Source organism: Pristis pectinata, chromosome 11, assembly GCF_009764475.1.
Source record: "Pristis pectinata isolate sPriPec2 chromosome 11, sPriPec2.1.pri, whole genome shotgun sequence".
NCBI classification, from domain to species: Eukaryota; Metazoa; Chordata; class Chondrichthyes; order Rhinopristiformes; family Pristidae; genus Pristis; species Pristis pectinata.
Window position 1 is genome coordinate 24,395,869 of NC_067415.1, and position 13,640 is coordinate 24,409,508.

At 38.7% G+C, this 13,640-nt stretch overlaps 1 protein-coding gene across 9 annotated transcripts in view; it reads left to right on the forward strand.

Annotated features, from left to right (window-relative positions):
* Positions 1–13,640, forward strand: part of LOC127575827 (stAR-related lipid transfer protein 13-like) — a 425,779-nt gene that overhangs the window by 371,788 nt on the left and 40,351 nt on the right. For all 9 annotated transcript variants that reach the window (XM_052025973.1, XM_052025972.1, XM_052025971.1 and 6 more), the window contains one exon: positions 4,627–4,708. In XM_052025973.1, coding sequence (XP_051881933.1) covers positions 4,627–4,708 — 82 coding nt within the window. The remainder of the gene's footprint in view (positions 1–4,626; positions 4,709–13,640) is intronic.

Consider the following 13,640-nt stretch of genomic DNA (forward strand, 5'->3'; position numbering starts at 1 on the left):
ATTATCTCTATGAATCATTGCTGCTTTATATCATCTCAGAAAAATAAGTGTCCAGTATTGTAACTCCAGACTGTTGTCTTCTAACACTATTTAGTGTATTTTCAAAATCCTGTGAGATTTAGAGTAATTACACTTCAAGATTGTATCAGATTTTGTTATTTGAAAGAGAATATATTCTACAGTCGCTCTATTTTCCATTTTGATTGAAAAAATCAATAGGGTGTTTAAAAGTATAGAATTTATCTCTGTTTCTGGCCCTTGCTGCTGTGTTGATATAAATTTTTAATTCCAACCAGTTAGGCTATAGTCAGCTAGTTGAAATAAATTCCTGTAAATGCTTTCATATGTGAGGCAAAATACTCCAGATGCTGAGAATCAGAGACAAAAGCAAAAGTGTGGTGATGTCCAGCAGGTCAGATGGCCTCTGCAGAAGAATAAACAGAGTTAACGTTTCAGGACATACCATTTCTCAGAGTTATAAGATGTGACAGATGTCCGGGGTTGGAAGGAGGAAAAGACATAAGAAAGAGTGGGAGGAAAGTGACCACAATGGCAGGAAATTAAAAGAATCATCTGTATGTGCAAAGAAAAGAATTGCAGGAAAACTAGCCAGGTGGAGCAGAAAAAGATGAATCAATACCTGGGATGCAGACCATTCCTGCCATCTGAGCATCATTGCGCAGAGACAGCGTACCCTCCCTCATCATAGTACGTACTGGGGTAAAGGAAACAAGGGCTCTGGCTGAGCTCAAAGTTTGCACACTTGGCTAAGGATTTCATTCATCCTTCGCCACATGCTGTGGTTGTCATATCTTTTAGTTCTTTCATTGTATCTCCATTTGTCTCACACTGTTATCACTTCTGTCATTGCATCATACCCTGTTCTGCACCTAATCAATTGGAGAATCCTGTAGTTTGCACTTGGATTCGCAGAATCAGGTCCCAATGTTTGCACTGTAAATCAGATTTCTGTTCTGACAAAGTATTTTGGTTCAACAAGATTGGTGGCTGGATTAGTGGCAGGAGCCAACTCAATGACACAAGGCCTGGATGAAAGTAATAGGTCTGTCAGTGTAACAGCAATTTACAGCCCCCTATTAGATCGTTGTCTATTAATGAACTACCAACTAAATCATCTAAATTGCATCTACAATAACATTGAGTGCTAATGTACATATCCTTACAAGGTCCAATCCAATTACATTTTACATGTTTATTTTTTTTGAATGCAGTATCTTTGAATTTAAAAAAAGTTATTCCAATCCCTTTTACATTGACTAAATTCTGAAATTTTTTGTTAGCAATTTTTGGTTTTAGGTACCAGAAGTTGCTTGTGCCGACAAAAATAAGGGGCCTAGTAGTTAGCTCACAATGCGATGTTCATTTTTGATTGTGTCCTGCTGAAATAAACTTGGATTGAATGAAACCACAATTCCCAGATCATTTGCATCTCTTCAAAAATTTGACCACTTTCCAGTGCAAAATAAAAACACAAAATTCTGGAAATGTTCAGCCTGACCTGCTGAGTGATTCCTGCATTTTCTCAAAAAGTGCTGGAGGAACTCAGCAGGTCAGGCAGCATCTATGAAGGGAAATAAACAGTCAGCATTTCAGGCCGAGACCCTTCATCAGGACAGGACCACAGATTCCAGCATCTGCAGAATTTCTTGTGTCACCTGAATTTTCTATTTTTATTTCAGATTTCCAGCATCTGCAGCTTTTGATTTTTACTTAGCATCACGAGTTGTATTTGCTCATCTGATGTTATTTCAGGATCAGACAAACATCAAATGGAGAAGTTGCTCTCTATTCAGTGCTCCTTTTGTAATGTTGACGGATCAATTAATCCACATTGTGTTGGGAGTTATCACCAATGGGCGTGTTATATCACAGCAGTGGATGGGGACCCCAATTTATGTCCCTTTACTTGCTCTCTGTCCTTTGAACTGCTACAACCCCACTCCAACAATGTTACCATCTCCTCCTTCACCATCCCAACCCAGATCCTGACTTTTATTTATTCCCTCACCCATTACGGTTCCAATCCTCAAGTACTCAAGCCCCTGAATTTGATTGCTGACCCAACTGTTTCTGAATGCCTCTGATATATTAGAAATATTTAAAAAACATTGCATGAAACAGAGAGTTGAAACATACTCAACGATGATTAAAATTTTTAAAAATAAAATTGACCAAAACACTCATAATTAAAAACATTGAACAAAGCAAATAATTAAAACAATGTAACTTATTCTTCCCTTTCTTCCTCATAGCTCCATAGTCCCATTGAAATCAGTAAGCTTGCAGTTTCCCTCTGAGACTATGTGGGTTTCCTCTGGGTGCTCTGGTTTTCTTTCTCATCCCAAAGATGTGTGAGTGGGTAGGTTAATTGGCGAAGTAAATTGCCTCTAATGTGTAGGTGAGTGGCAGAATCTGGGGTGAGTTAGTGAGAATGTGGGGAGAATTTTAAAAAAAATAGTATTAATGTAGGACTAATCTAACTGGGTTATTGATGGTTGGTGTTGTCTCAGTGGGCCAAAGGGCCTGTCTCCATGCTCCAGCTCTAACTCCTGCAGAAGCCTACGTTATTGATTGTGTGGGCAGCTTTTTCTCCAATAATAAATGCTGAACTGTCAATTGCCAACCGTTGTTCAACTACAGTGTATTCCCGCAACAATCGGTCTTTGACAGTTTTATTATCACTCTTGAGAACAAGATAGCTTCATAGGTGCAGGAAAAGTCTGGAAAGGCCCTTCTGAAACCAGCCTCTGTGGGTGGTTAGAGATAAGATAAGATACCTTTATTAGTCACATGTACATCAAAACACACAGTGAAATACATCTATTTTGCGTAGTGTTCTGAGGGCAGCCTGCAAATGTCGCCACGCTTCCGGCACCAACATAGCATGCCCACAACTTTCTAACCTGTACATCTTTGGAACATGGGAGGAAACCGGAGCACCCCGAGGAAACCCTTCTCAGAATATCTGAAGAATTGTGCCCTTTCACATATAACTTTTTCTTCGAGAACTGTATTCAATTTACTTGTAACAAAACCTGTATGCAATTTGTATTCCAGTCAGTTGAAATGTCGTAGATTCACATACTATGCTCCAGTGTCATCACTGTTGACCTATTACCTCTTTTTAAATTGTGCCCTGCATTAACAGCTTGGTTAAAGTCCATGTTTCCTAAGAATTGGTTTTGTCAGAATGTCTTGGCTGATTGAGGAAGAACTGAATGTATGAAGATGGAGGCTTTAAATATAGAGGCATAAGAGACTGCAGATGCTGGAATCTGGAGCAACACAAAGCATTGGAAGAACTCAGCCTGATCTGCTGAGTTCCTCCAGTACTTTGTGAGTTGCTTTACATTCATTTTTTTGATTCAACAACATTGCATACATACAAGTTGACTTTCCTTCTGCAGAGCTGCCCTGAAGGTTTAAAATGTCATTAACCCAAGCACTGCGCACATTACTATGTTATAGCAAATGGAGAGCATTTGTCCATTATTTGTCTTCTGACACTATATTCTTTTCCATATTATCTTGAGTTGATTGTTTCACTGATTATCTGAATTCTGTGATAGTGTAGCACATTATTGGCAATACCGTTGAGAAGTGTGACAAAAGAAGCTATAGGAATGTTACCATTGTCAGTATAGATGTAGCGGTTACCGTAATGCTATTACAGCACTAGCAACCCGGGTTCAATTCCTGCCACTGTCTGTAAGGAGCTTGTACGTTCTCCCTGCATCTGCGTGGGTTTCCTCTGGGTGCTCCAGTTTCCTCCCACATTCCAAAGATGTACAGGTTAGGAGCTGTGGGCATGCTGTGTTGGCGCCGGAAGAGTGGTGACACTTGTGGGCTGCCCCCAGCACATTCTCAGTAACACAGAAAGACACATTTCACTTTGAGTTTTGAAGTACGTGACAAATAAATAAATATCTTGTATGTGGGAGGAGAACATCATGATGGAAGAACTTTGATTGACTTGTGAAATAAACTAACAATTGCTTAATTCTCTGGGGGCACAGTCTCATTGATTGCAAACAGTTGTAAAAATAAAACTATTTTATATAATAAAGACCATATTGTAGAATTTCTCCTTGGATATGAGCTTCTTGCGCTCTCACAGATCAAGTTATGCACTATGTTGTACTTTATTCCCCTGTCTTCCAATAAAACACTAGAAAATTATACTCAAGCGTGTTTAAATGCCATGTCAGGTGAATGCTGCATAAGTATCAAACTGTGTTAATGGAGGTCTGAAAAGGAAATTGAAAAGGCTGGAAATAAACAGCAGGTTATCAAATTCTAAAAATAAAAATAAAAAGGACAGATTATTACTTGGGTGTCAATGTTTTGCCTTTTCACAGAATCACAGAATGATTATAGCACAGGAGGCGGCTTTTTACCCCATCTATTCCATACCAGTTCTATGAAGCTAGTCTCTTGCTCTTTCCCCAGCCTTGTCAAACCCTGATGGACCTGCTGTGTATTTCTGATATTTTATGTTAACTTTATGTAAAAAGCATGCAATTTATTAACCAAGTTCTTTTTTGTTAATTCCAATTTTCACCATACAGCTCTGATATATGATCAAGATATTTTGGTCTATTGCAGATTCCCAATTTCCAATTGATATTGCTTCTGTGAAGAAAGATCATGATTTTCTTGACAAAGATTTCATAGAACCACTTTGTAGGTAAGGAATGAAAAACAAGTATTCATTTATTCAGTATAACTGTGACTGAAATAAGAGTGCTTCAATTTGAGTCAAATTGCAATTCTGCACTCACCATTTCAGATGTTGTTAAGCCAATACGCATTATAAATTTTCTGAAAAGCTAATCACACAGAAATCCATTATCCACAAAACCATAGTGTGGATATATTATGTCAACATATGATTCACATTCCCTATGAATAAGAAATATCCTTTATGTTGTGATAACATATCATTGTGTTTCCTGTGACTATATTCCCATTACAAGTGTGATATTGAGCTGGTTTATCTTTGACCAAGCCCACTTCTTGCATTCACCTTCTACCGAATGTCCACAATTGAGGTTACCCTTTGTGCCCACTCAGTACCAGATGGCCTCGAGGCCTGGCTGAAGTACGCATTCGGTAAAACAGAGTAGTCTTCAAACAGCAACTAGCCTGCATGTTGTGCAAACAAATGCCTTGCCCCCATCCTGGCTCATGCTGTCTGAACATATCTTCCAACCATTTCTGAATGTCTCTGATCAGAGGCATTTAGAAACAGTTGAAATAGATTTAAATAATTTAAAAAACACATTTTCAAAGAATATTTTAAAAGGCATTCAACTTATTAATTGAAAATATCAATGTTAATTAAAATAAACCTTTGCAAAAATCAGCCCACATGGTTTCACTTGTCTTTTTAATGAAATTTAACAACCCTTTTTAAATCAACAGGGCTGCAGTAGATGCACAAGATTTGACTGACATTGAGTGAGGAGCCAGTTACAAAATAAAACAAAATGCTGGGAAAACTTCTCTTTCCACATATGCTGCCAGACTTGTGGAGTTTTTCCAGCATTTTCTGTTTTATTTCTGATTTTCAGCATCTGCAGTTTTTGTTTCAGTTTTGATCCAGATACAAAAGCCACCTGTAGATTAGGGGCTTACTTGGATTTAAGTGGCGAGTCCGGGGAAAGAGTGGGAGATTTTATGCATTGGCATCTGACCTTGAGTGCATTCTGTACTTCTGCACTACAGTGTTCAGCCACAGAATGTGGATCACACAAATGTGCACTGCAGTTAGCTTTTCTCTACGGAACGTTTGGCTACTCATCAGCCACATCCAGCCCATTGTAAAGCCCACTTCTGAAACAATTAAAATATTTCTGCAATTGAATATGTATATAATTTCTTGTTCTCTTCTGCATCCCCCCCCCGCCCCCACCCCATCAATACTACCAAGATGTCGTATGTGGCTTCTTTACACAAAATGTTAATGAATCGCAGGAATGAAAATTCTGCTATGTATGCAAAGCGCAAGAATGCTGCAAAAAATCAACCTTACATAGGTTATAGCTCAACATTTAATGCTTTTGTCACTAGAAGTGATTTATGCTCAACATTAATGTGCTTTATTTTTCTTTTACTGGAATGTAATTAGTTCATGCACAGGCGCAGTGAGCAGCATTGTCAATGGATGGAAGTCTGATTTTTTTTTTCAGCAGTGTTTTTTGTGCCTACATTGAGAACTCGGATAACAAACAAAGGTCTGACTGTTTCCTGGACTCAGCGGGTTACATTTTGAACAGAAGTCCATATACAACAAGCGCCTCAATCAATTTCTGTCATTGTAGAAAAAAACCTGAAGAACACAGATTTGTCATTATCCTTGGAAAAGATAGGGGCACTGTGATTAACATCACTCATGCTGTCTGTAAGAAGACTTGTATTGGATCTTTATTTGTCGTGGCTGTATGAGTCACTCTGGTTTATAGAGGTCAGGCTCTGACATTTCCCCCTCCCCTTTATGTTGCAGATCCTGAACTTTGTATCTTGGAGAAATATCAGATAATAATTAACTCTCAAATCACTATGTTCCTGCACATGATTTCAAACACTGAAGTTAATATAATTGCTTTTGCAGCTGCTGTTGACATGACAACTAGGGATGCATAATAAATTCAGCCTTATCAGTATCACCTTGCTAATAGAAGAAATGAAAATTGTTTTGAGGTGATTACTGATGCCTACAGCTCTACACATTCTGGCTTTCCTGATCCATGTTCAGAAAATCCCACTGGTGAAAGGATATGCTGTATTTTGGAAGGATTAATCTGAAAGTCCAAATTAATGTGAATGGAACTTCTACTCTAACCTTTTATCTTTGTTACAGACTTTGCTTTTCAAAGAGCGCAGACACTCGAATGAGGCTGGCTGTCAGACTAGAAGGAGATCAATACCTATAAATAGACGTGGGCAGAATTCATTTCAAAAAAATTACTCAGATAATGTCCATGTGTATTTGAGGCTTCTTTTTTATTGATTTGAGTGCACAAAATTAGGTGTTGCAACACAACCAAAACTAATATTATTGCAGTTTAACAGCCATCACCACCAATATAACCAAGCAAGATGATCTGCCTCAATTTTGACCCCAACCACTGTGCCTTTGAGTGATGTACAGAATAATTTTTTCACTGTTCCACACTGGAGCATGCTTTTCCAGCCAGAGTTATAAATACTTAATTCAGTCACTGCACTTTACACTCATTAATGAACTCTGACTATTAACAAGGGAAATTTGTTTTGTTAGTCTGAGGGTCTGAAGTGAAAACAACATTTGCTGATTAAAAATCTAGTTTGCCAAGCATAGCTGTAAATATCTAAATTTGTTGCTGACACAGAAACTTGCTGAGAGCTGAAATAAATAGGTTTTTCTTTTGTGGACTGTGGCAAGTAATTTGACAGTGAACTAACTAGTGTTGAGAAAACCATTTAATGTTACTAAATATAACAGTGTAAAGTTAATGTTATTAAACAATAAGAATTAAGGGAACACCAATAATGTAAAATAAAATAAAAGCCTTCATGGGATTATTATTTTAATAAAATGGATGACAAGTCAAAAGAGGATGCACGAAGAAGGCGACTAACTGCTTGATCAGTGAGCTGAGTTTTAGAGGATCTTAAGAGAGGAGGTGGAGTTGGAGAAGTGAGAGAAGAGAAATCAAGACAATGGAGCTCAAAGCAGTTGGCAACATGGCTAAACAAAGGAAGGAACTGATGCTGAAGCAGCTATATTCAATAGGGAGGAAGAGAGCATTGTTGAGCTGTATGAGGTTACAGAGATAGGAAAAGGAATTTCAACACAGGACAATCATTTGAAATTAGAGGCATCGGTCAGCTGGAAGTCCTATTCAGGGGCAATTCGCTAATGGGTGAGCAAGACTTGGATGGGGAGTTACTGATGAGCTGGTGTGTGAAAGGGAAGGGTGTAAAGGTGACTGGGGCTGTGAGAATAATGGGGGAGCTCAAATGTGTTTGAAGTATAATGTGGGCATTAAACTACATTACCCTGTACTCAAAATGCAGTGAAAAATACAACTTATACAGTTATTTTGCCAAAAGCACAGGAGCAGAAACTAAAAGTAGTTCCATTAAAGAGTCAGGAGCTGATGGCTGTATTGTAGTCAGCTTTTCCTGAATAGATAACAGTCCCTGGGAGTAATTTTCAGCTTTATCACTTCAGCAATCTCTTGGCCAAATGATTGCATGTCTGTTGTGAAAGAAATGGGTAGATCACGTCAACAGTTGGGCAATTCACTCTGCTAGATTATAGTGTGAGAACATATGACGTAGGAATCAGAATAAGCAGTATTTGAAGAAGATGGAGGTGTTATTCCATGTGTCCTGGCCAATATGTTTCCCTGAACTCATTAAAAAAAAATCTGGTCATAATCAATTGCTTTGTGCAAATTGACTGCTTGTTTTTCTGTAATTAGAACAGAGAGTGCATTTCAAAATTGTTTTATTGGCTGCTTAAGCTTTGCATTTCATCAGTGTTAAATCTGAGAAGTTAGTCAGGCTTTCCTCTCATTAAAAGGAGAAGTTGCTTCTATTCATGAGCACCAGTAAATCCTATTGTCTTGGTTGTGAATTTTAGTTTTGCTTTACAGCTATTAAAAAAAAACACCCTCAGAAGATAGTCATGAGCTATACAGTTCTTTAGAACATCCTGAAAGTGATGTAAAAGACACTATACAAATGGAATTACTTTGCTTATATTCAGAGAACATAGAACAGTACAGCACAGGCTCAGGCCCTCTGGCCCACAATGTCTGTGCTGGATAAAATGCCAAATTAAACTAAGTCTCCTCTGCCCTCATGTGATCCATATCCTTACATTTCCTGCAAATTCATGTGTCCATCTAAAAGCCTCTTAAACGCCACCATTGTATCTGCATCAACCACTACTCTTGGCAAACTCTTGGGAGTCCGTTTCAGGCACCTATTACTCTCTGTATAATACAAAAAAAACTTGCCCAGCACATCTCCTTTAAGCTTTCCCCCTTCTCACCTTAAATGCACACCCTTTGGTATTTGACATTTCTATCCTGGGAATAAGATTCTGACTGTCTACCCCATCTATGCCTCTCATAATTTTATGAACTTCTATCAGGTCTCCCCACAGCCTCCAATATTTCAGACAACACAAGCCAAGTTTGTCCAATCTCTCCTTGTAGCTCATACCTCTAATCCAGACAGTATCCTGGTCAGCCTATTCTGTACCATTTTTGGAAATAAACAGCATCCAAAGAATGAATGATGCTCTCGTGGCACAGATCAGCCAGGAGGATGGAGAGGACAAGGTAGCCTGTGAATTAAGAATCACTACATTACAGGTCTGTTTCCATTGCTACCCCACTAAATTTATTAAAATGGCATCTTGTTCTTTGCCTCCTGTGATTTTCATAAAAATGTTGCATTTGCACCTTAATTACCCATTAAACTTGCAACAATAAGTTACCTAATAATTAATAGATTCAATATCCTCTTAAATAACTGCCAGTGAATGTCTGTTGCCTAGAAAGTGAATAATTCTGTCTGGAGTTAATTTTTTTAAAAAATTAAACCATTTTTTCCCCATTTTCTATTTTTTTGCTACTCTCAATCATTCCTTCCCTCTCTCCACATCTTATGTACCCAAGTTGACCTTGTGTTCACTAACTTTAATGTATGCTTGCTTCTTGGTCCTTGCTCTATTTTCCTTTTCAGTCTTTAATTCTCATTGGTTAAGAAACCACTTTGTTCATTTCATTGTTCACCAAGGTCCCTGATGTCTTTTTGATTTTACAGTGATGTTATTGTCTCTCATTTCCTGAAACTAATAATATTTTCAATCCTTTATATCTGGCAAATGATGCATGCAGCAAAATGCCCACTGAAACAAAATTTGCCCCTCTGTTTCTCAAAAAGGGGTTTGCAATTTGATACCTACTCAAGTGTATTCCTCATCTTATGCCAGCAAAGGGCCTTCAAGATGGTAGCAAAAAGAGTGAGACAGAAGTAAAACTTGACCTATCCAGTTAAATACTCACTTGATTCTAGTAGCAAAGTGTTTTAATGTGCCTTGTTAATCTTTTTGGCCTCTCTGCTACATAGCTGCTTTCTTTGACTATGATCTCTTCAACTTTACATAACTAAAGTTGGCCTAACTCGTGCAGAAAGACCATGGTGGCTGGACAATAAGTCTCCATGATTGTTAAAAGCACACACACATTCACCATTCATTCTGGAAAAAGGCAAAGAGCCTCCAGTAGCCCTATTCTTCACACAGTATGGGCTTAATTTGCACCTCTGGTTCAATGTAAGAACTGTGCTTCATGCTTTAATCATCCTGGATCTCATATTTCATTGAGACATTGTGGTTTGTTGCTTAAACAATTAGTACTTTCTGCAAAACCAGACACCAGCCATTAAAGTCAAATTTGTGCAAGATCTCTTTGTCGTTCATTTGCAGGATTACTTTTGACCTTTTATACTCAGTATAAGAATATTGATATAAAAACAGAAGTTGCTTGGGATATGTAGCTTTTTAATAAGCATATTAGCATTTATTTAGTAGTTTCAGCTGCCTTAAACACTTGTCGATTTTAACCTGATTCTTAAAAATATCCACTTTCAATTTGTCTCTAGTAGTGCAATTTAACAGTCAGGGATTTGCAGTTCTTAAATTTGGTATTGGTATTGGTTTATTATTGTCACTTGTACCGAGGTACAGTGAAAAGCTTGTCTTACAAACCGATCATACAGGTCAATTCATTACACAGTGCAGTTACATTGAGTCAGTACAGAGTGCATTAATGTAGTACAGGTAAAAACAATAACAGTACAGAGTAAAGTGTCACAGCTACAGAGAAAGTGCAGTGCAATAAGGTGCAAGATCACAGCAAGGTAGATCATGAGGTCATAGTCCATCTCATTCTATAAGGGAACTGTTCAATAGTCTTATCACAGTGGGGTAGAAGCTGTCCTTAAGTCTGGTGGTACGTGCCCTCCGGCTCCTGTATCTTCTACCCGATGGAAGAGGAGAGAAGAGGGAATGTCTCGGGTGTGTGGAGTCTTTGATTATGCTGGCTGCTACACCAAGACAGCAAGGTAAAGACAGAGTCCAAGGAGGGGAGGCTGGTGTCCGTAATGTGCTGGGCTGTGTCCGCAACTCTCTGCAGTTTCCCAAATATGTATACTGTGAAAAATGCCTGTCAGTATTCAGGTTTAAAGCTCAACAAACATGAGCTATTCATTGTTTCTCTTTACTAGCCTAGAATCTTAGATCATTTATGCCACAGCACTTAATGGTTGTGTTTACAGTGGTGCTTGTTCTTTGTTAACAGTGTTGAGAGTGAATTGTATGGAATGAGCTGGATTTTGCAGGAGTCTCTGTGAGACTAAAGGTGTTCACCATTATGGTGTAAGTGAACAGGAATGTCCAGTGACCACAGGTACATGGTTAAGTGCAGAAATCGGGAAGTTGTTGGCCAGGATGCCAACATTTTCCCAGAAGCTGCATAGGAATGTTATCTTGTCATTGAAATATGTGGAATGACATGAAGTTGCTGGATTTCCTGGTATGTATATACCAAACTCACAGGAAAACATAAGTGATCTATCTGTGTCATCTGAAAGCTGGTACAGTGAATAGACTCATTTCCTAACATCCAGCCTCTCTGCCACTGAAGCTTTAAGCAATGTGGAGTCTCATTCCTTCAAATTATTGGAGATTTTAATAATGCATGTCTCTACTTTTCCTTTCTGTTTCTCCTATATTTCTCTTAAACCAATTTTTCACTCTCTCCCCTTATCTGGTTTCCACCCCTATATTGAATTTGAAAAAACAAGAGACTGCAGATGCTGGAATCTGGAGCAACAAACAATCTGCTGAAGGAACTCAGTGGGTCGAGCAGCATCTGTGGGTGGTGAGGGGGAAGGGGTTGTTGACGTACACAGGACGCGAAACATTGACAGTTCTTTTTCCCCGTTGATGCTGCTCGACCTGCTGAGTTCCTCCAGCAGATTGTTTGTTGATCTTGAATAAAATCTTCTTGCTGGCATTTAGACTCTACAAAATTCAATTAATAATTCTTCAATCTGTTTGTTTGGGAAGATACATAGTGCCCTGCCTGTTGGCACAGGTCCCAGAGCCATTTGACAGGATTCTGTGTTTATTAGCTTGCTATTCAACTGGAACTTCTGGTGCTGAACTCAGAAGGTATAGATGGCAAGTGCAAATGTAACAAATGACAGCTAGTGTTCAGTGGTGCTGAATGCAGTGTTGGACCCCCACTGGGCAGAAAGGTAGCAGTGAAAAGTTCTGATGAACTGTGAGTTTGCTTTTGAATTGTTGCAGTGAAACAAAAATGTGTAACATTTACAAAGAAACCAGAACAGACTTGAAAAACACGGCGGGTTGATTAGCAGATTCCAGAAATCCAACATCAATGATAACTTCCAGCTTGTTGCTGTGCATTCCCAGCATCTTCTGTCATATATTTCTTGCATCTGTGGGTTTCTTTTTACCTCGAGACTCCCAACCCCAACAGATGTACAGCCTTTTCCATTGAGAAATTCTCGGCACTAGATTGTTTATAGAAGTCTTCTGCTTGCTTTATTTTCTGCAGCCAAAGGTAAATTACTGTACAAATATTGCACCATCCAAACAAGTCTGACAGTGTGGCCCATTGCTCTAAAACACTGAGCTACAGAGTGTTAAGATTGTTGTTCAAATATGTTCTTCGGTGCACCAGCTCACATTAGCATTGGTAACTTATGCAGGCTTCTTACGTTCCTGGTGGAGGGCAAAGCAATTATCCCTACATTCTTGTACTCTAGAACATTCTTGTTCTCTAATTTAGAAAGGAGCATTTGTGCGAATCAGATTGAGCTTCATTCATTATTGCCAATTAGAATTGTGAGTCTGCTTCTAAAATGTTTGAACCATGGAGTCTCCATTTCTAAGTGAACAATCAACTCCACACAGAAATATCATATCACCTACAATGAACATGTTACTTTGCCAGAATTATCAATACTCAGGACATTTTCTCACTTGGTGAGACTTATGATTTAAAAAAAGACAAGAAGGCTAGAAATTTATGTGTTTTTGGATATTCTCCATATAGTTAGGTTTTGCAGGCAAGAGTGCTCAACGCCATATTAGATTGGGTAATGGCTACCATCTCAAAACAGGCAACATTAAAATACAAGGGTCCTGTTCCTGAATTAGGACCCTTTGTCAAACAGGTTTCCACAGACACCTGAGACATCACTTTCGTAAACTTCCCTGCGGTTCATGGCAGGCAAGGTCAAGAGCCAATCTTCACATGGGCAATTGAAATCAACCCCTACTTCCAGAAGATAAGTTTTGTGATCAGAATACCTAGACTGAGAGAGTGCTTTCAGGATGTGTTGTTGGTTTCAACTATAAAATACTGTGGGAGAGAGGAGAGAAGAGAGAAGAGCCGAAAGTTTCTGCAAGTGCAGTGCTAGTGGGTTAATCTCACAATGTGCAAGTCAGGAGGAAGGCAGCCACAAAGACCTACAGTTTTGCAAGAGCATGTGGAGAGAAGTGCATAGAATGTCTTCAGAAAGAG